Source organism: Nestor notabilis, unplaced genomic scaffold (genome assembly GCF_000696875.1).
Source record: "Nestor notabilis isolate BGI_N333 unplaced genomic scaffold, ASM69687v1 scaffold16045, whole genome shotgun sequence".
NCBI lineage: Eukaryota > Metazoa > Chordata > Aves > Psittaciformes > Psittacidae > Nestor > Nestor notabilis.
In genome coordinates, this window is record NW_009928998.1 from 51,223 (window position 1) to 75,003 (window position 23,781).

The 23,781-nt window shown below is 34.8% G+C and overlaps 1 protein-coding gene across 1 annotated transcript in view; it reads right to left on the bottom strand.

The window, feature by feature from the left end:
• Nucleotides 1–495: 495 nt before the first annotated feature.
• RB1CC1 (RB1-inducible coiled-coil 1) overlaps nt 496–23,781 on the bottom strand; it is a gene marked incomplete at its 5' end in the record, with an annotated part of 32,020 nt that continues 8,734 nt past the window's right edge. Inside the window, 12 exons of the mRNA XM_010014794.1 lie at nt 496–510; nt 1,022–1,024; nt 1,655–2,319; nt 2,675–2,745; nt 5,329–5,456; nt 6,708–6,766; nt 7,884–7,931; nt 9,150–9,201; nt 10,796–11,036; nt 11,158–11,266; nt 13,425–13,584; nt 16,499–18,414. Of these exons, the coding sequence (XP_010013096.1) occupies nt 2,242–2,319; nt 2,675–2,745; nt 5,329–5,456; nt 6,708–6,766; nt 7,884–7,931; nt 9,150–9,201; nt 10,796–11,036; nt 11,158–11,266; nt 13,425–13,584; nt 16,499–18,414 (2,862 nt within the window). The remainder of the gene's footprint in view (nt 511–1,021; nt 1,025–1,654; nt 2,320–2,674; nt 2,746–5,328; nt 5,457–6,707; nt 6,767–7,883; nt 7,932–9,149; nt 9,202–10,795; nt 11,037–11,157; nt 11,267–13,424; nt 13,585–16,498; nt 18,415–23,781) is intronic.

Below are 23,781 nucleotides of genomic sequence, written 5' to 3' on the forward strand. Positions count from 1 at the left end.
GCAAGGACACCACACACTAAACCATGTCACCCAAGGCTCTCTCCAACCTGGCCTTGAACACCACCAGGGTTGGAGCATTCACAACTTCCTTGGGCAACCTATTCCAGTGCCTCACCACCCTCACTGTGAAAAACTTCTTCCTTGTATCTAATCTAAACTTCCCCTGTTTAAGTTTGAAACCATTACCCCTTGTCCTGCTACTACAGTCCCTAATGAAGAGTCCCATCCCAGCATCCCAATTAGTCCCTGAAGGGTAAGTAATATTCACAGCAGTAGGGAGAGTATCTGAGGCTGGAAAAGTTTTGTCACTGGGGTAAAATGTACTGAGATTTCTAAACACTCAGCATATTAGAAGGAATGAATTGTGCTATGTGTGCACCTTAAACTATTTGTAACAGAGTAGACTAAAGAACAAAACTGCACCAAATTCCAGACACAACTGAATTCCCATTTAGTTGAAGGTCAAAAATTCAGCAATAAAAAATTTGCATCATGGGGTTTTTTTTTTGGCTCTAATCCTGTTCCACAGATCTATGTTATTTACGCATTTGACAATGGGCAGTACTGATCGATGCTAGTATTGTTTTTGACGAACAAGGCACATTTTTTTGGTAAGCAATTTTAAAAAGTCAGTACATGAAGTAGCAAATTTAACAATCAGGTAAGAATGTAATTGGCAAAATGACACTCTCTTTTCCAGAGATCGACTGTCCTCAATTTATTTCATTAAAGGCATGATACAATTACAAGCCCATGCACTTCATAAAAATCTGAACTTAAAACTGTTATGGAACAAAATTTTAAATTAAGCATATACAGAAATTTCTGGGTATTCAAGTGACTGTTTACTCTGGAAGAATATTATTTGCAACATATGGGCAAAGCATTGACATTTTCATGTGATCATTTATCTCTTTTCCTCCTCCAATCCACACCTTCTGAAGATAAATCACATTTAATTACTCTGTGAATTAAGTTCTAGACATAAGATCATAGATATATCTAGAATTTCACTTTCCACTGGCTACACATTTATAGTACATTCTTTCATATTGCTATTAAAAAAAAAAATTAAATTATAGCCAGTAAAACTATTTTGAATAATGTTTAAAATGTTGACAAAATTAATTTGTCTACCTGAATTCTTTATTGTTACAAGGTAATTTTTGTAATTCCTGAATGTTGTGGAATATTAATGCCTTTTGCAGAAAATTTAGGTATTTCTATGTAACGAAACTGCTACAGGAATCAGAGAGAAGTTGTAACAGATTAACATGAAATAAATATTACACCTAGTATTTAAAAGGCACACAAATACGTCAAACACATACAGTTTCAAATCTTTATTGTTTTAAAATTCTACATGTCTTTTACAATTACAATAATTTGTTACTTAAATGACTCTTGTATGGTTAATGTACAATGAGTTTTTTCCTGAAACTCAACCATGAAATACAATTTCATCAATATGATTTTTCTAAATAGATTAATACAAGATTTCTGTTTTGCTGGGAAGAACAAGTGCTTCACTTTGAACAAACTGCACAGGTGTCTTCCCTTCAGAATCTGTGTGATCAATCCATCGAAAGTGCTTCTGAAGATTGCAGATCTAACTGTGACTGATTCTCAAAATCAGTCTATCAAATTACAAGGCTTTTTTTGTTGTGTTTTTTTTTTTAAACATTAAAGAGCATTTTCATGTAATGAAACAAGTTGCAGTAGTTATTTTTATTCATCTACTGAGGCAAACTCATGTTGAAGAAAAATTATATGATTATCTGCATGCAATGAACACTCCTCTTTAAATAGTTGATGAATTTTACACATATAAAGAATCTGTTAAAGAGTGCAAGTACTTTGATAATGATTTCACAAAAGGACATATGCTGGTAATAATGGTAACTAACATTTAACATCTAAATACAAGCTAATGTATATTTAACAGGCAATTAACATGGCTAAACAAACCATGTATCATGTGGTTGCCCTTTGAGAAAATGAACTCATTTGGTCCACACTCCTAAAGTTATCTGGGTAAAAAACCTGGAACAGTTAGGGCCAGAGTTTCTGATGAAATTCTTGTTTCTAAAATGTGACCTGTTAAAAAGTAAAAGCAGTACATCAATGACGTATCTTGTCACATGACCTCAGTATAAAAAGATGGCCTGGTATTTGGAGCGATGAACGAGCACTGAAGGACAAGTCAAAAAAGAATGGAGACGATGAACTAAAATTGTTGTGTTATACTTTCTTGTTCCATGGTACTGCTTTCACTCTGTAGAATTTTGTACCCAAAGGAACTTTAAATCTGTTTTGTGCCTACAAAAAAAAAAAAAAAAAAAAAAAAAAAAAAGACATTAGAACTATGGGATCATTTCTCTGATTTTTGCATTCTTTAGCAGAAACCGACTCCCACCCCTCAGCATTTATGAGACCCTTTGGAATGTGGCAAAGTGTTGTGCAGCATGAACAAAGCTACCTAAGCCACTGCTCACTTACTTAAATAGTTCCCCTTCTATTGCTATTCACTGACTAAACCAGTAGGAATGGCAAAAAGTAGCACAATTTTCCTGTCATTTATAATGCACAGAGTACTTTCCACAATTGTTACAAATATTAAATTCTAGTCTCTATTAATTTTATCAGACATTTTTTTCCATTACTATTTCTTTACCTTTTTTGCCTGGCAATATTCCTTTTCCATCACTTTTCCTAGTACCCAAGGTCTTCTAGATGCACCTGAAGCTAAAGAGACAATATATTTATTATTTTAGATAATCAACTACAGATTAACAAGATATGAGATTCAATGTACTCAAAGATAATTTGCCACAATGATTTTATTGAAAGAAATTACTTAAACTTGTTTTCAATAAACAAACAAAAAATAAGTAAGTTCAGATGTGAAGAGGGGTCATTGGCACTTTCAAACAAAATATTTGGGGTTTAAGTCTTTTATTAAAGTTAACATTAAAGGACATAAAACCAAATCAAAACTGAAATTCATATAATGATTCAAAATTATTCTCATCAACCAAGCTTGACCTTTTGGTCTGATTTAAGGTGAGAGTTTCTTGAAGTACTTCAAAGGATAGGAAGTCTTCTGAACCCAGATATTATTCTTACCCTTAGTGAAACACTTGATTATTTTTCTGTATTAGTGACGGAAATCAGTTACCCATAAATAATATTTTAAAGCCCTACAAGTCTGCAGTTTTGGTTGCAGTCTTCTGAGAGTACCTGATGCTGTTCAGAAAGGCGGAAAGTGAAAAACCTCAATAATAAACTGACTGGTCAAAAGAGCAACAGTGGCATATATAAACTTCCCACTTGTATCCATTTCTGTATCAGTAAGGAAACGCCTATGTGTTTTCTATTCCAAGAAATTATATCCATTTTACTTACTTTGCTCTTTTCTAACTATCACTAATCATGGCATGAAGGAAACATCAAAACTAACGGAAGGAACAGCTCACATATGCTCTTCAAAATGCTAACATCAATGCGTTTCTAAGCATGACTATTTACGAGATACTGTATCTAGTGACGGGAACATGAGTCACTCAAGGACCAGAGTCTGAAATTTTAATCTTACTCTTCAGTATTAATCTGGCTATTGACAGTGGAGCAGATTCTGTTCTACTCCATACTCCTACAAATCAGTGCAAAGTATTCATATCTGGCCTGCATGCTCTACAACTACATACTTAAATTGCAGAAATCTCTTAAGTTTTTCTTAATTTGATTGGCTGACAGACTTCATTGATCTAACAAAGATAGTGAGAAAGATGTAGGATTTTTTCTCTTACATTTGCACAGAAAACTTCCCCATCCTGAAGATAAAGGACAACACACTAACCAGGTAGTCCTCAACCAATTTCAGTGGTGGTGTTGCATTCTAAATGCTCTTAATCTAGGCAGAGACAACCTACGACAGCTAGATCCCTGATACTTAATACTGACAATAAATCTATCAGAATTATTAACTTTATATGTTTATGTTGGTACAAAAGGTCAGATTTAGATGGAACATTTTGGTAGCCCCTAAAACAATAATGTGCAGTACCTAGGTCCGTGCCAGTTTTCCTCTATCACAATTAATACTAGCATTCTGGGTTTCATTTTCCCCACTTCCCTCATAGAATCAAGTCATGGTTTCCTCAAGTAATGAGCTAGAGATAAATGTGTTCTTAAAGTGAATGGCAAGTCTTTACGTACAGTTTTCTCAAATTTGAGATCAACTCTGGCTAGCAAGTGGTAAGAAATGGAGCAAGCTATGAGTCTGCTCATTGAAAATAAGTTGACAGCTTCTGACATGCAATAACATAAAGAAACGTTTAAAATAAGTTAGAATTCCATTTGATGCATGTTCCTGGGCATTTCTTCAATCTTAGCACTGGTGGATATGCAAAAAATACTACAGGTGATACTTCAAAGGCGTTTACATTCATATATTTCCTGTGGCACATAGTTAAATTGAAGTATTAGTCTTTTTTAGATGAGGAAAAATAATAACGCTTTGCACTAAACTAAGTTTACATAGCTGCCAAAACCAAACAAAAGCCCTGAAGATTAAGGGAGGAAAAAAGCAAATGTGCCACCAACCTGAATATAGGCAACACATACAGAAACTGTTCTCTGAAAACTTATGAGCCTTACTAAACACCATTTAGATAGGGTGGAAAAACTTTACCAGCAAAAATATTGCTTGCAAATCCTCATATATTGTGGTCTATGTTTTGTTATTTCAGATGTATATTTGAGTTCATAAATTCCAGTCGCTTTATAGAAGACGAGAGAACAAATTTTATCCACAATCTTCAACTAACATCACAAACTCAGATATTAAAAAATAAGAACAGAGCATGCAGTTTTGACAAAAATGTTACCTTAAGTTCCGTATTTACTTTCCTCATCAAAAAAGACACTGAAAACACAAAACCACATAAAAATAGGCCTAGAACCTACACGGTTATATTGTGATAGGATTGTTTTCCCCATAGACATGTTAGCGTACTCTGTGTGTGTAACAAAATAGAGATTTTCTCTCTGTTTTTTTTTTGAAGATGCAGATGTTATTTGCCATTTTTCCAGGATATTAACATCTATTTAGATTTTTTTTTTATTTAAAGTGTTCTGCCTTGAAAAATGTTTGGCATCAAAACAAACAGCAAAACCTACAAAGGTAGCTGACAGCTATTTATATTACATACTTCTCGTATTTATCACATATATTTTTAAAATCACTTACAGAGTATTAGAAAGTTGAGAATGTTATTTGTAGAAGGAGATAATAACTGGAAGTAACTTGACACTTACCACACTCACCTGGTTTGAGATCCAATGCAGCCAAAGATTCTGAGTGCAGGAAATACAAGGTTGGACTAACAGTAAATAATACGTAGTTGTCATGCCTTTCATCCAAGATAATGAGAACCAAATCACCAACCTGGAAACTGAAGGGAAAAAAATAATCAAGGAACTTAACAAAAAAAGTATAGAAGCTTATAAGCACATTAATTACACCACATTTTTTCCCCAAGTATTGCACAGACTGAGAATTAGCTGAACAGCAGCACAGACGTTTCTATTTTTTATACCAGCTCATATGCACTTTACATTTTCTGAAGTCAACAAAACACTTTACCTTTTAGAAAGTGATTTTAAGATGTTCTACATGTATCAGTTCAATTTATTTTTTAAAAAAGAAAAACTTACAATTTTGCTTTAAAATATAAACAGAATTACCTGAATTCTTCTGTTTCAATTACTCACGTTTCAATTTTACATTATTTCTATTGACCAGTATTTATGGTAACGATCTGTACGTACCAGTGCTTACAAACATGCTTTTTATGTTTTAAACCGACGTCAGTTTGAACACAGAAAAATACAGCAAAACATTCACGTAGCTACTGGATCTTAAAATTTTAAGCACATGCAACAAAGAAGGGACGAAGTGCTCCTCTTCGATCAAAGGGTTAAAAGCAAAAGGAAACACCATAGATTTATATAAAAAGCTTCAAAAAAGTGCTCCTTCCTGACGTCAGGAAAACTCAAGAAGCCAGCAAGTTTTCATGCCAAGTTTCAGCAACAGTCTGCCTGGACTTATTACGATGACAGACTGTACGGACATAGATAAAGACATGACTCTTTCACGGTATTTTCCTCACCGAACACTACCAAAAGAGTTGCCAGAATGTTCGAATGCTCACAGGAAATGTGATTCTGCACATACTGACCTTGTTACAATAGAAAATGCAACTTGGTGTAATTCAGAAACCATTACGCCAAAAATTCTGAAGACTTCAAGATGATGAAACTTGTTTTGAAATATAATAGAGCACTACATATATTCAGGGTGAACAGGAGTCCTACTACTTTTTCTTAGCATGATTTCAAGAAGGCACAGATAAACAGAAAGCAACCTAAATGACAACTCTGTGAGGATTCTAAAAATCCCATGAGGCATCATCTTCATGAACCATGTAAAGGAAGGCACAAAATTCATGAAAACCAGTGACATACAGAACAAAATTTGATTAATGCCTAACTGGGGTGGTCCAATATCTGACGGCTAAACTATAGAGATGACCTACGTATCTTTTCACCACAGAGCAAGACCAGCAGAATTGTGACATTCTTAACTACATACTTATTACTGAAGGCTTATCTATCAGTTTATATGAAAATTAACAATTACTTACTCTCTAATTGCTATTTTTTCAGAATGTCTTGAGGATACTGATGACATACTCTGGGACATCTATAAAAAAAGATAAAAGCTATGATGAAATTTACATTGCAGGTAACAATATGATTAAGTAATTTATTACTGATTTCAAATAGTGTCTATTCTTGCAGACCTTATATTCACTCCAGAAAACAGCATACCTTCCTGTCATCCTGTTCTGTACCAGGTTTGGCTGTTTATTTGCAGTTTTGATATTGATTTTTTGTTGCTGTTTTTGTGATATTTTTTTTCCCCATAAAAAGCTGATTGTGAATTTTCTTACACAACTGACTTCTCCCTCATTATTTAAAACTGAGAAGTGCTTTCCAAACCAGTGCCAATGAAGATTTGCTTTGAGCATATGTAAGACCTATGATATAGCTGTGCACTGTAACACAGAGGCCACTGGCATTCTAAAAAAAGGCTGATGGTAAAACACTGGAGGTTAAACATGTTTATTGCAACTGAACTCAATATGGTCTCTCAGTTTTACAAAGGACTGTCATATAATCCAAGTTTACTGTAACAGACAGAACAGCACTTCCTGGAATAAAACTGGAGTCAAATTTACTATGACCAAACAAAAGGTCAATTATGTAAGGTTTTGGACATTATCACCATCTCCTATACGCATGATATTTGCCTTTAAATGTGTTTCAATTAATTAATACTGACATATAAGCCAACTTCAATAGGATAAACTAGATCTAAAAATGAATGCAACTGTACATACAGTAACTGCGTTAAGAAATGAAAATGGGTAATGCTACTTTGTATCTGCAAAGGGATGATACATAGCCTACTGACAGGCAAGTAGATAGTGAAGCTGATCTTATGTAAATGTATCTATTTCATTACCTTTGGTAATATCCTTACAGAAAGCAATTTATAATTGCGCTGTAGAAACTCTGACTAGAGAGAGGTGTTGTAGTTATGTAGTTTCCTACTTACTGGACTGCTTATACATGCTATTCAAACCTGGTTTACTCATACTTGAAATTCAGCTGTAACTCAAACAGTGTTACCTAGAACTTTATTTCCAAATGCCAGTCCCCCCTCCCGCCAACTTCCCTAGAAACAGCATTAGCCTGTCTTTGTATGCTTTCATTCTTTTCATGCGACTTAAAACACGCACTGCACAAATACTTACCAATCTCTGATTTAATCTCTTATTTTCCTCTTCTTTCAACTGCAAAGTCTGAAAAAAAAAATAATCTTATCTGGTTAACTAATACACCTTACACTGTATAAACATTTTAAAAAATGTTTTGATATGACAAGATCCAGGCTACTTATACAATATACATATTTACTACAGCTTTCAGTTTTCAAACAGATTCAAAACATCTTTTGAAAACAAGACATGTTAAAAAAAATTTGAAGTCTAGCAATTACCACAGTGCTGCAAACCCCTGCTGTTACGCTTAGCTTCACACTCTCCTTAAGTTAGGAAAATATTTCACTGACTGTACAGCAAATATAACACGTTACTGTTTTATAGCTCTGTGACAAATCCTTTGTAAGTAGATGACAGAATAAAGCACGTAAGAGCTTCTACTCAGCAACATCTAGCCACTTGCATCATGCAGTGCCACAACCCGTTACCAGAAAACATTCATGTTCTCTAGCTGATCACAGATTTTAGTCTAAGTGATCCTAGAAAGCTAAAAGCTATGGACACTTAATTTATTTATTTTTTTTAAGGTCAGCTTTGAAAGGGCATGAAAATAGAATGGAGTTAGATATAAATGGATAGTTAAAAGTTACTAGAATCTGAAAGATTCCAATGTAGCTACTAAGAATTAATCTCATCTTTTACCAAGAATAACAGTTTTATTTCAAAAAGGTTCAAATACTCAGTGTACATTGAAAGCTATGCTCAAAATGAAAGTTGTAACAGAAGTGAAAATTTAGGTATGTATTTGGGAGTTTTTACAGAAACAGTACAGTCAAGATTATAATGCACCCCAGGTAGAATTAAAGTTATCTAAGCCTAAGAGGAAAATTTACCTATTTCCAAGAAAAACAGGTAAATCAATCTTAATTCCCACCCAGGTGCTTTGGATGCTTTTATTTGAAAAAGTAATCAAAACTTTTCTTGCCACAGAAATTCCCTAGATCACTGACCTGTCACTCCTAAGAAGAAATATTGAACCTGACTTAGTCTTACTGAAGCCTACTTAAACAGAATAAACAAACTTTAAGCTAGGCCAAATGTAAGTATAATGTATTAATAATTATTTTTAATTATTTTGGTGAATTATACTGATCTGAAACAAGTACAATGAAAAAACATCCTCTGAAATTAAGTTTATAAGACCTGCAGATGCTATATTGCAGAGTATAACCAATCACAGCACAACTTCACACGTACATAAGTACTTAGTTGTAATGTTTAACTTCACAATCTACTCACTCTTTCTAACAACATTATCCTCTGTTTTTCTTCAGACATGTGGACATTTTCACTAAAAGAGAAAGAATAAAAAGTACAGGTTAGATTTTTTTTCCCCCACTCCTCCCATCTTCACTTATCATGCCTTAAGAACCAGTATCAACATTTCTAGCAGATTTGGGGAGATTTTTCTGCATGTTTTGCATTATTTTCCAAACATCACGATGTAAGACATCAATGTTTTACAATGTTTCAATGTATGTAATGTAACGTAAATGTGAAGAAAATTGGAAAAAAAAAAGAATCAGGATTTCTGCACGCATCATCATTACACTTTTTCTTGGAGCATCACTCCTTAGTATTTAAAAATCTGTACACAATACCTTTAGGTACATTTAAATTAAGAAACAAAGCTCTGAACTTGAGGTACATTTTCATGGAAGTCAGTATTGAAAAAAATCAGACAATACATCTATAGTAAGCTGGACTCCTGACAACGATCAAGAGGACAACTTTGTACCAGTCAGAATTACTTAAATCCAGAATACTTCACAGACATGTATTATGACCAGATCACAGTCTGCTAGTTTTACATGTAGACTCTTAACTTACTAGGCAAAGTGTGATATGCCAATAGCAAAGTGCACTGCTATGTCAACGCACCCAAAATAGAAAGCATAGTAAAGTTGATGACTGCAAAAAAAAAACCCCTCTCAGTTCCCTCTGATCTCTATAATCACCTCAGCATTTCAACTACAGCTTCAGACACTCACCTGCAAATTAGCCCCTGCCTAATTAAACCTCCATACAAAAGGGGTGATAAGCGCTTAAATATATATATATATATCTCAATAGTTTTGGAATCTGTTGTAAATCCAGATTATAAACCAGATTCAGACACAAATGATCCAGTCTTAAGTGAACCATCTAGTTTGAAGTAGATAAATTGTTTGCCCTAGCTCTTTTACTCAAGTAAGGGTTTAGATCATTGCAAAGTTTTTTCCCCCAATGCCATTACTACCTTCTAGTAAGTCAGCAGTGTATCACAGCCAACTGCTGATGATTTAGAATTTATACAAAGACATGTTGAATACCTGTCCTTCTCTCCAATACCAAAAAACATAAATCTACCAAGGCCACTTAATCACCCTGAGTCTCGTTGCTTGTTTGAAATCCTGAGGATTCAGCCTAATTTCTACCAAGCATTGACCCTTCCCCTTCATCAAGAAATGTCATTATGCTACCTTACACCAGACATATATGCAAACAATCATGAAGTTTGTTTGTTTTTAAATGAGTGCCAGCCACTGTCCAGAAGATATGTCAATAACATGCACATAACCAGCTCATTCACGATTATGATAGTTTTTTCTCCTATTTGACTTACATTTCATATACTTAGGTCTCTTTTTTTCATTTCATAATTACTTGTGGGGCCAAGTTTCACCTTTTAAGTTGCATACTTCTAAGTCATCATTGCATACTTCTAAGTTTCTGATGATTCTGATACCACAGTTGCATGTGTACATTTAAAAGAATATTTTTAGCAAGAACAAAAACAGAGAAGTATTACACATGCTCACTTGTACTTCACAACACTCAACAGCACACATTTAAAGAACAAGACCATGCTTTGTGTACTTCTGCTACAATGCCCCATTACTTACTGTACGGCCATCGTACTGGTTTCCATTGTGGAGTCCATTCTCCCTTCAGCTGCAATGTCAGAAACCAATCTGTCTGTGTCGGTGGGAATATCAGCTGCACAGGCACCACAAAGTTCTGAAGCTGCTGCTGAATAGGTCGATGGAGAAAAATTACTACTTCTCAGTTTATTAACTTCTTCTTCAAGCTTTTTCTTCTCTTCAAGTAAGCGAGCTCGATCTTCAGAAAGTGTTTCAATCAAATCTATGACACAAGTTAATAGAAATTCTTTTAATAACAGCAGCACTAAGGATCACAACCAAGCTATAGTGAAAGGAATTGTCCTATTAGAAAAAGATTAATACTTCTTCAGAACTTTTCTTACCCTTATCTTTTTCTTGCTGTTGTGTAAGCACTTTTAATTTATCATTAAGATCATTAATTATGTTTTCTTTTTTCATTTTCTCTCTTGCCAGAACAGTGTTGAAGTTGGTCTGAAAATAGAAAGAAGCATTACTGAAATAAGAACTGTACTGTACAATTGTAATGCAAAATACATCACTAGAACAAGCAAGTACGAAAGATATCACCCATTTCATTTTCCTAAATTGTAACTAAACAAGGAATTAAAATTGTTTACATATTACCCTGCTAAAGAGATAATATGCCTGTACATTTTGTTTTGAGTTGTTTCTGTACCTTTTTTAAAAATTATTTTTATCCAGCTAGTTCCCCCCAGCTCTAATTATAAAGAAATCGTAATTAAAAAATAATTTGTAAAGTTGGTTGTTTTTTCTTCTAAACATAACACTTTATATTCCCATTAATGTATGACAGTTGAACATTTTATATCAAAAAGAGTTACTTTAAGGATTTAAAAGATTAAGACAAAGCTACACTGCATCAAGGTATGTTGCATGTAATAAAAAAATATAATTAAACTAGAATAACATATTAGGATCTGAATTTAAAATAGATTTCAAGTTATGCATTAATTCCTCACTGAACAATTACTTAATGCAGAAGCCATACAGGAATCCTGCTAATAGTCTGAATAAGCGAACATAAAAAAGGCAAGCATATCCTTTGGTATCATTTTGGCAAATCTTTCTGCTTCTTCAATCCTTCTACAAACCATCATTCCTTCATCCCTTCTACTCTTAAGGTTGTGCTGAAGAGACAGACAAAAGCTACCAACAACTGCATACTAAGACGATATTTTAAATTACAATTTCACTTTTTTTTTTTGTAAATGTTAAGATTGTCTTGACCTATGCCTATCCATTCTCAGTCTTGAATTGAAAGCTATTTGGCAGGCTACACAACTTACATAGTGCACAATGGGCTTTGGTATACGTCTGCATAACAGAACTATCACACACCACAAGCATAAATAACATCAAAATGGCATCAAAAGTGAGATTAAATATCCAGAATATTCAGTGACCAACAGAGCCAGTCCAGTAAGCTTTCAGCACTGACTGAAACACTGTTTTTACAGTTTTAAGGGTTTGGGTTGTTTTTTTTTCCCCCTAATAAAAGGTTTCATCTCTCCCTGTGATTTGCTGTTAATGCCTTAGAACCTTCCCTTCCACACTGCTGCACAAATGAAGAATGTTATCAGATAGTGAGGAAAACAGCATATTAAGGCATATTCTGATAAAAAAGTTTTATGATTACCAATGTAATTTATGAAATATTCCTATTAAATTTGCCATGTAAGGCTCACTTTGGTGTTAATGTCTGCAGTCCAAAAAAATTAAAACCCATTCATTTCTTTGTAACTGTCTGAAATTTTCTGTTCTCTGCACCAAGTGATTCATAGCATTCATTCACGAAGCTGGCTGATTGCTACACTGTCTCTTTGTCCTTATTTGATCCTACCAGAGCTAAAGTTAAGTAGAGGTGCTTAAACCAGAAAATCCTTCTTAGTGTTTAAATGCAACAAAGCCGCAGGTAATAGCTGTTACTAACAGATTTAATTTAAGAACTGAAGATTCATCTACAAAATACTAGATTCGAGATGTTTCAAAAGGAAAAAAGATGTGGGTACAGATATAATTATTAATACAGTGCAATATGGTTTTGTATCAAGGTATGGAGTACACAGCGTTTCTAAGCTTATTAATATAACATTTGCTTTGAACCTCAAACATCACCTCCCAGGCTAATAAAGTTATACAGCCATTAAGTAGCATTTTAAATCGATAAGTATTTCCAATAACTAATTTTGTGTTGTCCACAAATTTTGTGTTGCTAACTTAAGCTATACTTAACTGGTATCTTTCTGGAGTTGGAGAGATAAACGGATACAAATTTACAGCACTAGCTTAACAACTTAAGCAGAAGTCACAAAATAACTAAAACTGAATCTAGTTTGCCCAGTTCACAGATATTTAAGATGGCACTTGTTTTGGCTGGTTTGCTTGTGTTTTTGTGCGGTGTTGGTTTTTTTATTCTTCTTTTTGCGTAATGCTTAAGTGTTGCATTCTATTAACACCTGGTATGCTGGCTGCAGATAACAGAACAAATTTAGAATGTTTAAGAGTTACACAGCAAAAACTCCAAAAAAGCCTCTCACTCCGTTACTTCAAAACAGCAGAACGCATAATTGTCATGGGAGCAAAAGTAATAAGAAAGAATCAGCTTTACCTGCTGTTCTGCAGTGAGTGAGATTCTGATATTCTGCATTTCTTCATTCTTTCTTTTCTCTTGTTCTTCAAGTTGCTCTAGGAACTTCATTTTTTCTTCCTGAAGCTTCTCTTTAAGTTCAGCAACCAAGCTTGATTCAGCAGATGATTCAGTTGGAGGACTTAAAAGAAAATGAGTAGGCTTTAAATTTGCAGCATATACACAGTCCCAGAATACATGAAATAAGCAAACAAAAATCAGAAATGAGACTTCTTTTTCTGAGATATTTAATAAATACTGTACTCTTTATTAAGTCACTATCAATCTTCAATTCTACTTTTTAATCATAAACACCTCGCCAAGTTCTTATTCTCGAGCATTTTGGTTTTTAGTGTGCTACATTGACTCCAATTCTGAAGTTTTCTTGAGGTTTTTGCATGCACTTTTCTAGCATACCAGAAGGCACGGAAAGCGGTAAAAAGACGAACAATGACAATCAACTCCTTGTAAATTCTTAGTATGTCAAACTGCAAAGCCTTCAGAACTACCCCATAATTAAAGCATTCAGCAATAACCCTGATCCTATCGAATCCAGACGTGAAACTCTAAATTCTGGGTTGTAGAATCTGGAGGACAGTAATAATGATTATAAAGAAATGAAAGCATCAACATCTGGGAAGTACACGGAAGTGGTATGCCTGCTCCTTACTTTACAATCAACAAAAATCACTCATATTATTCCAGGTTATCCAAATGCCAAGTTAAGACATCAGCATAAACTCAAAGTTGTTAGCTGCACTAAATCAAAGCAGGTATCATCTGCCTCCTAAACAGACTGCCTGGTCTACTGTCTGTTTGCATATGACACTCAAGTAAAGGACACTGCTATTCTGCAAAGGATGTGAGCACATTACGAGTTTTTAAACCTTGCCTCTGTATCAGGTATTGGATTTAATCTGCAAAGGTGTTGACAACTATGGCAACAGTGACAACACCTAAATTTTTTTATTGTTTTCGGGATTCCAAAAGCACATTTCTTCAGAGATGGGGGTTCCTTTGCAAGTAAACACTGCACTACTCTAATATGACAACGGATGTGGTTAGCAACACTACTAACACAACCCACATGGGCATATACTGAAGATACAAACTATTATGCAGTAGCTAAGCACTCAAAAAGCCCATGCAAAGTTGTAAATAAAAAAGCTCTGAAAGCCAACTGAAGTATACGCACTGGCTAAACAACCTCTGACATTCCAGAAATCAGAAGTAAAATAAGCAGAACAAAGCAAGTCACAAGACTCTCAGGCAAATCTTTTTTGTGCTACTGAGAAAGCATTTTTGTGCTGGATTAAATAGCAACTTATTTCTAAATTAGGCCTAGCTGTGCAAGAGAGAGCACATGCTCTACAGAGAAGCTTCACTCCTGATGGCAGTCTGATAGAAGTGGCTGGACAACACCAAGGCTGGAAAATGCCCAAGCTGTATTCAGTTTTCAAACCAGTCAGGCTTCCTGTTCTTATGTTTAACATTCTTTACAATGTTATACATCTTTTAACAAAACCAGCAAACTGCTTAACAATGAAAGTCATTAAAGAAATTGTGTGTTTGGATTCATCTTTCTACATACAGTAGAAAAATTAAACAGGACAGTTACAAATGCCTTGGAGTTTTTTTCTTCCCTGATCATGATGACTTGAATTTCAAGCACATTATAACCAAAACACATTAGGTTTAATATGCTGGTAATGCATGGGTCACAAACATTTCTTCACCGCTTCTAAATATGTTTGTTAGTTTTCATGTAAGCTCAAAAAGTAGATTCCTAATACCAATGCAACACTCCGATCAAATTTAACAATTCGTGTTCCTATCCATACCTTCCATACATTGCTCTTGCAGGAAAGGACATTTATCTGACAAGCATATAGCACATGCCAACTGAAAGTTGGTTTCTACCGTTACAAGTTAACTGCTAAACGACAACTGAGTGAGGATAACAAGTCAACTCAAATTACTGACAGCCTGGGGTTTTAGGAACTCAAAACCCAAACAACTAGACAGTGACCTTGAAATATTAAGACAGATTCACTTAGTATGTATGCCTTCTGGAGATAACACACAGTATGTCTTTATTCCTAAAAAAAATAAAAAATAAAATAACTAACAGCAGATTAAAGGCATCAAAAGGAGCCTTAGGAGGCAATACATATTTTAAGGTCACACTGAAAATTAAATTACTTGGCAGAACTCTAAACAGACTAGTAACACTTCTTTAGACTGAAGCAGATAGTAATGTGTTTCAAAGAAACATTATCTGGTTTATCCAATTTGCATAAGAATATACACAGTTGTGCTCGGAAGTTTTTCAAATTTAGGCATAGACAGTGAATTTTTAGAAAGTCAGATGACACAAATACATCTTTTTCCTGTTGAGTAAAGTTTTTAAAAATTTCTACAGTGCATTAATACATATAAAAGGAATAGAACATAGAGTATATCCTTTTTTGCCTCATTTCTCCATATTTCATTAAGAGGATGTTTTGCTAAAGGGCAGTTTTTAATTTCATTATATCCCAATCTTCATTAAGAAAACATATTATCTTGATGAGTTCTTTCATACACTGACATACAAAACAGACATGACAACATAATGTAATAATGGATATGGTCACATATCAAAATTCTGAGGTAATGGGACTGAAGTGGAGAATTCAAGTGAAGAGGATATTCAGATTTCCCTTGCACTATGTAAGTGAACTGTGCATACATGCTGGACTCTTCTTGCAAAAGTTAAATACTAACTTAAGTCTGTATGTTCTGCAGCACTGCACCACTACTGTGGGAACACTCCTTCAGTGTAATATTACAAATATAAAACCTTCATTGCTGACTGTAAATGATTACAACCTTTCAGATTAACTGCAGACACAGGAATATCACTACCGATAAAACAGAAGCCACTTGAAATATAGACACCAACCCAATAAATACTCTTACAAATACACAGAAATTTTACTTATAGCAGTGCATCATGAATATACCATGTTAATTACTTTAAAATACTAGGAAAATACAGTAACTTCTTACAGTACCTCCGATTTACTTGCATCTCAAGTTGCTGTATTTTTTCCAAAAGCCCTTTTTCAGCAGCTTCCCTCTGTAATTCAAACTCTTTACAAGCAGTTTGTACTGCATCCTCTTTTTCACAATTGAGCTTCTGAATGAGCAACTGCCTGTCTTGTGCTTGGTTAGATACTAACAGTTCTTTCTCTTCCTTAAGCTTATGGATAATAGCTTCGTACTTTTCCTGCTGCTCACAGAGAGACAATTTTTCTGTTTTTTCCTTTTCTAGGGCATTCACTTCCAATTCTAACTTACTTTGTAGTTCTGTTACTTGCTCTGAAAGTCTTTTTTCTGCCTCAGAAGTTTTTTGATGAAGAAGTGTTACTTTATTTAGTTCAGTTCTAAGCAAATTGGATTCTTCTTCATATCTGTCAACTAGCTCAGAAATGCACTGATCTTTCTCAATTGTCATCAGAGTCCTTAGTTCTGACAAGCCTACTTGATACTCATCACTACTAATTTGTATTTTGTGGTTTAATTTATCTATCTCCTTTTTTAAGCTTTCAGTTTCCTTATCAATCTGAGATTTTAATGTCTCTTGTTGCTGGTTTCTGCTTTCTTCTAACAGAAGCTTCATTTCATCAGTTTCTGCCTCTTTCAGGGCAAGTTCAACTTCCAATTTGCACCTCAAATCGGACAGATCTGAAACCTTGAGTTGTAACTCTTCAACTTGTTGTTGTTTCTCTTGCACAACTACTGCATGAGATTCCTGCATTTGTTCAAGTCTATGTTGATTCTCTTTTTTTAATTTATCTAAACAGTCCTTGTGCTCAGCTAGCATTTTCTCAAATTCCTGTAAATGCCTGGCTTGTAGGTTGCTTTCCAGTTCTTTTAAGTGGCTTTGCTCTAAGCTCTCAAGTTCTGCCCTCAGGAGTTGTAGTTTTTCATTGTTTTCAACATGAAGTTTTTTCAAATCTTCAAGTACTATCTCGCGTGACTGTCTCAGTTCCTTAATTTCACAATTTTGTGTCTCCATTTGGCATTCCAATTCCAGTAATTTCTGGTCTTTCTCATTCTGAAGGCAAACTACAGCTTCTTTCTCATTCTTCACCATTGCAAATTCATCATTCTTATTCTGAATAACTTCCTCAAGGCCTAGTAAGTCACCTCTTAACTTTTTAATCTTCTTTTCATTTTCTTCACCATCCTCCAATAATTTATTAATTCTAGTTTCATATTCACTTTTCAAAGACTGTAGTTCTTTTTGATGTTTATCTTTTAGTGTTTTTTCAAGTGAGAGTTTTACCTTCTCAATAGTATTTACTATTTCTAATGAAGTGCATTTTAAAGAATTAGAAAAGTCACACTGTTCTCTTTGTACAAGCGTTCTAAAGTGGCAAAGATCTTCTTTTATACCTCTTAAATGTACCTTTGAATCTTGGGCAATAACCCTACACTTCTCCATGCAAACACTGAGAGATGCATTTTCTGCTGAAACATCCTTTGCACCAGAATTTGTATCTTGCATACGTCTACTGTCTATTGCATTGATAACTGAAGAATAAAGAGATTCCACCATCATTTCTGGACTTTGGGGATCACTTATTACATTAGGAGATACTGGATTTTCTTCTATTACAAATTCATTTACTGCTGACATAAAGTCAGATTCTGGACTTTCTGCTAACGAATCCAAGTCTAATGATCCTTGCTTAAGAGCTTGCTCCAAGTTTGGATGGGCAATAGTTTCAAAATCAAATGTATGAGCATCAATGCTGTCTGGAGACAACTCTTCTAATGGAGCTGGGGGACACACAGGAGGACACAGGGGACCCTGAAGACTGAGTGATGGAGGAGTTCTTGAAGAGGTAGCAATTGCAGTTCCTGTTGTACTTTCCATCCTTGGTGTGGTAGCAGATTGTGGTGATGCTTGGCTATTGGAGGCCTACAAGTTATAAAATATGAAAAAAACAGTAAACATAGTGATAGGCAAAACTGTTAGTATTTTATATTATTAAATATTACAAGGCAAAACAAGAACTTAGAAATTCAGCCTTCTTAACCTTAACAGTATAAAATAAGTAAGACTAAAATTTAAGTTAAAACAGCAGAGATTCAGAGAGATTTTCCACTATGTTTTTGAAAAAAAGCACCATTTTTAAATACATAAATATTAAACGTTCATGTGTCCAAAAGTTCTACATAGAACACATATAACTGTATTTCAAATGGCTTGAAATGTAAGTCTAGGATACTAACTAAAAAAACCCCAACAAAACAACCTTGAAGTAATCAGTCAGAATAGGCTTTGTTTTCTCACAGGCTATTGATTTCAGTTTTTCTAATAATTTTGTTACTATTTTTATTTTATTGTTGTTAATGCTGGTACTAAAATCAGTGTAATCCAGTCACTATTAATATACTAAACTAAGGATTACAAGAACCTTTACTACAACAAAACTGTTGTCTACTAATGCATCAAAACCATGCATGAGAATTCTTCTGCTTGTGAGAGTGTAAGTATCACAGAATAATATGAAGGTCATATTCTAATTAAAAGCAACATTCTGACTTTTCAGAATGCAAGACATCATAGCCTGAATGGATTTTTTGTCTCCTCCTTGCCACTTCCATTGCTCCCAATTTTTGACATTTTGCTTTTTACCTTGGATAACACCAAGCCTGATTCTGTAGCAACAGATCCATCAAAAGATTCACCTGAAAAACTAATGGTTAGACTAGCAACCCACAATCATTCATGAGTAACAGCAGCTTGTAAACCAATACAAAGACAAGTAAAGCTTCTCCACCTTCACGGAACTGTTTCCAATTAATTCTCATCGAATCCAGTGGGTTTGATACTTAAAAGGATAAAACCTTACCTTTAGATCAATTTTCCATTAATCATTATTAGATAACATGTTTAAATTTCATAATCATCTGTTCTTGTTCATTACTATATGAATTATAAAGCAAAATCTCAAGTGCCAGTGCGTACTCCGCTGTAAAGTGTAAATTCATGCAGTGTTTGAAAACCAATCTTTGCTATTTCAAAGACATCATACTTTTCTATACTGCCATGGAAAATATACTTTAAGTTAATTCAGCTGAAGTTTGATTTATCATAGGTGTAACAGTTGTAACTGCAGGCTAAGTTACATGCACTTATTTCTATGCACCTGAAATTCAGTAAAGCACCATTTTGAAATGTTTTAAGAAAATAATCAATCTATCTCAGCAAGGCCCTAGAAACTGTGTTCCGTGATGTTCAGGCTTTTTCTATGTGACAAACTCAATTTAACTTACAGTATGATGTATCTAAAACATTACACTTCAGTGATAGATTTTCTTATCTTTGTTATTTAATAGTTTAACATAATAAATCTACTGCTTGCAAGCTTTGTTTGATAGACTAAGTGAAGTGTGTATTAAAGTCCTCTTCCTTTACTATCTTTGCATCTACCAGAACTAGGTACAAATGGTCAACCTGTAGTGTCTTATACTATCAACTATTAAATACAGTAGGAAGATAGAAGTCCTAATGCCAATATTAGATTGAACAAATTCTTAGAACAAAAATACAAATCTTAAGTTTCAGCAAGCACAGAACACATCCCAGTGCAAGCCAAAAAGCAATGTACAGGCTTAGTATCCCCCAAGGAAGGATGCACTCCTGAACAGTTTTGTAACAGGATGGATAGTGAAGCAATGTTTCCTAAGAAAATTACAGTGCAAATTACACAGTTAAAATATGTAAGGAGAGAATCTCTGACATGTAGGATGAAAAGACATGAGCAACATGATCAGGATCACAAACCGGAGGAGATACTGATTATGTTGATTCTTTTGAACACATCAGTGTTCTGAAAGATCTCTGATGGATTGTCTGTAACACCACAGCCCAACCATTACCTTGCTTTTCCATCCTTCATCCTTGAAGGACTTAATCCTATTCATCTGAGTAATGTGACCATCTTGAAAAGAAACTGTCCTAATGACTCATAGGAATGTTGGCAGCAAAAGATTCCCATTAAGACGTTCAGTCTCAAAGCCCTGGACATCTTTCAGAATGGTGCTCTTCTCCAAAACGCCTCCAGGTGATAATCCTCATTATCCTGCTCACACCTCTTTTGCAAACCATCCACTCTGTCTCCATACATTTGTGTGTCAGGTGTTCTTTAGTATACTAGTTTTTACTGAAGAATTTATGCTATCAGCTGAACTCAGTTACTAGTGACAGTTTGTGGAGCTGGGCAATAAATGATCAGCAACAGAACTCCGAAAGATCCAGAACGGACGGATATCAGACTGATACTGTATAAATAGATGGGGTTTATTTTCTCAAACTTTTACAAATGGCTGCTACCCAAAAAGGGACCCTATTCTTCTCCGTACCATGTAAATGTTCTCTTAAAGGAGATCAGTGTGAATAACTGAATTCTGAACTGAGATTTAGGAAGACTATTTCCAGCTCTGACACTCATCTACTTAGCAGAGATGCATTTAAACCTCACTTTCATTATCATTCCACTTTGCATCTATTTGAAAGTAAATAATACAAGTATTTTGAAACTCAGTCATGAAAACCCACTGTAAAAAACTTACATTCATTATATACAAAGCATTGTCTTTATTTAGCAAAAATGAACACAGGCCATGAGACAAAGGGAAATGCTCCTTCTGTTAAAGGTACTATTAGTCCAGATTTAAGCATTTCCTTTGAGTTTAATTTCATGCTGTTTATCTAAGAAAACTTAGAAAAACAAATATTGAAGGATACTGTATATGCTGGTACATGCCTGGATTCAAACCATATGTTTAAAGTGACAAAGACTTAACATTGATAAACCAGAGCTTTAGCTGTAATAAAAAACTTGTATCACAGACGTCAGTAAGCACATACTAAAAAAGCACTTCAAAGACTGGATATTAGAAGGCCCTACAGAAAGCCACATGTAAAGGAAAGATAGTATCTACTTTTGGCACCCCTGCAGAATCATTCTAGAAGGTAAAGAGTAAGGATATAGCATGAAGAAGAAAACCAAAAAATTGTCACTCTGGAGCAACACACTACTGAGCTTGGTTTCCTTATGACCTGAGGCTGTAACAAATTCCATGCCTCTGCAGTAGCTGCTGAGAGCTGGGTCTCTAGTTAGAATACCAGATTACTACCTAGTGAAGAGTTAAATCTCACATTTAGAGTAGCTGAGACCATATGGAAGATTGCGTATACTGCTGCCTATCCCCAAGAAACTGGTGCCTACCATCTAGTTTATTTACAATCTACAGGCAGCAACGTATGCATGTGTCATACACTGTAATGCCTGTGATGATGAAGGAAAAGTCATCAAGAACAGAAAAACCAGAAAACAGAGATAGAGAAGCAGTCAATTTTTAAGTTCTCAAGTACTGCTGGATTATATTTATTGTTCTAGTTATGTTACTACGATGAACAGGGAATGGGGCAATTTTTGGAAGGATTACAACAGCGTTTCAATTTCAAACCCAACTAGAACAAATGGTAGGTTCATAACCTGACTTGAAAAGCCAGCTTCTCTTACAAGAGAAAATTTAAATACTGAAAGATCCCATATGTCAATCACCTACTAACCACCATGGAGAAGACACCTTAATCAATTTACCCGACTCCTATGGGCACCTTAACTTTCTCCTGGACATCTTTAACCTAATCATCAATCTGCTTAAACTTTGTCTGTATTACAGAAATATGAGGGTGCATCTTTGGCAAGACAGTTAAATTACAAAAGAACAAGCAAAAAGTCTTAAAAAGGGAAACAAATTTCAAAGTACAATAAGCAGAAAGCTTGAAAAAGCGAAACATTTCAACATGACAACAAATTAAAAATCCACAACAATGTTCTTTAACTACCCTGATGTAATACTAAAAAAAAGTGCTATCAGATAGAGAAGCATATCATCATTAATGTTCCAGGAACTTGAAAGGTGAAATAATAAGAGTTAGGAGGATACTTAAAAAGAAATGCTACTAACATCCCCATTAAGGGATTGGATCTCCTCTCTCTGACTTGCTCTTTACTCACTTGTCTGCAGCCACAACTTTTCTCTCCTGCCTAAAGCTGCTATCAAAAGACACCAGCTGCTGTGGCTGATACAGTAGGATGAACCCCCACCTGACCTAGAGCTGAACTGCTGCACTACCAACAAGCCAGGGAAACTATCCCAGTCCAATTTAAAAAAACAGGCTCTGTTGCCACCTGTATGGAAAGGGAGGCTGTGGTCAAACGTACCTCCCTGGGGGAGTACAAGGCCAACATTCTGCTTATAAGCAACACGACAGCTGCACAGTCACTGCCAACTCTACACCAAGCTGGGTCAGTATCTCACAGTACATCAACAGAATGTGTAGGTGTGTGAAGCTATAGGCATCTTCAGGACTATCATTAAATGTTTATTCATCCTTCTAATTACATTCTTTAAGTTCCCAGCAATACTAAGGATAACAAAAGAATATCTTCAAATTATTTCAATAATTCTACACTAGAAAAGAACACAGGCAAAAGTAGTTTAATTTAAAAATTCTAGCTCATCTGTGGAACAAAGCGAGGCAGAGAAAGACCTAGTATCTTTCAGCAAGTAATAACAAGAATGCTGTCATTGAGAAGGAAAAAATCTGATAGATGTATTTGCTTCAATTCCAAAAAAATAGTTCAAACGAATCACTGAAATTACACAGAGATGGTCATTTTCAAGACGACATCATGAATGGCGTGGCTCTGACTGTTCAATGCAATTTACTCTAAGGATAGAGACAATTATACCAATCTATCTAAGCACTTAACATTTCTGTGTCAGCCAAGAAACCAAACTGGCCAAAGCACAGCAAAAGGGACAAAGAGATTCTCCTGATTTGGCAAACATCTTTTTTGTGCAGCCAGATAAGATTTCTGATACCCATAAAAAATTCTCACATAAGCAAGCCTGACCCAAAAAAGGGCAAACCATCAGTACCTGGACAAGTAACACACCTTTCCTGTTTACTCTCCTATTGTTACTATTTTGAATTAAAACCTACTCCTTTGATTTCACACTCTTCCAACACTGCAAGCCCCAGTGAAAAATTCATTTGTTAGAACACCTGTAACTATCCTGGTTTCTTATAAGATAAATTTTGAGATGCTCCAAGTTGGATGTGAACTTCTGTATTTCAGAGCAAAATGTACATCACTCCTAGCCATTCTGTTGGCGAAAACAGGCCCTAACACTCGTTTTAATGGCTGTTCATATGAAAACAATCTTCATAAAGAGGAAAGAGCTAAAAAATTACACGACG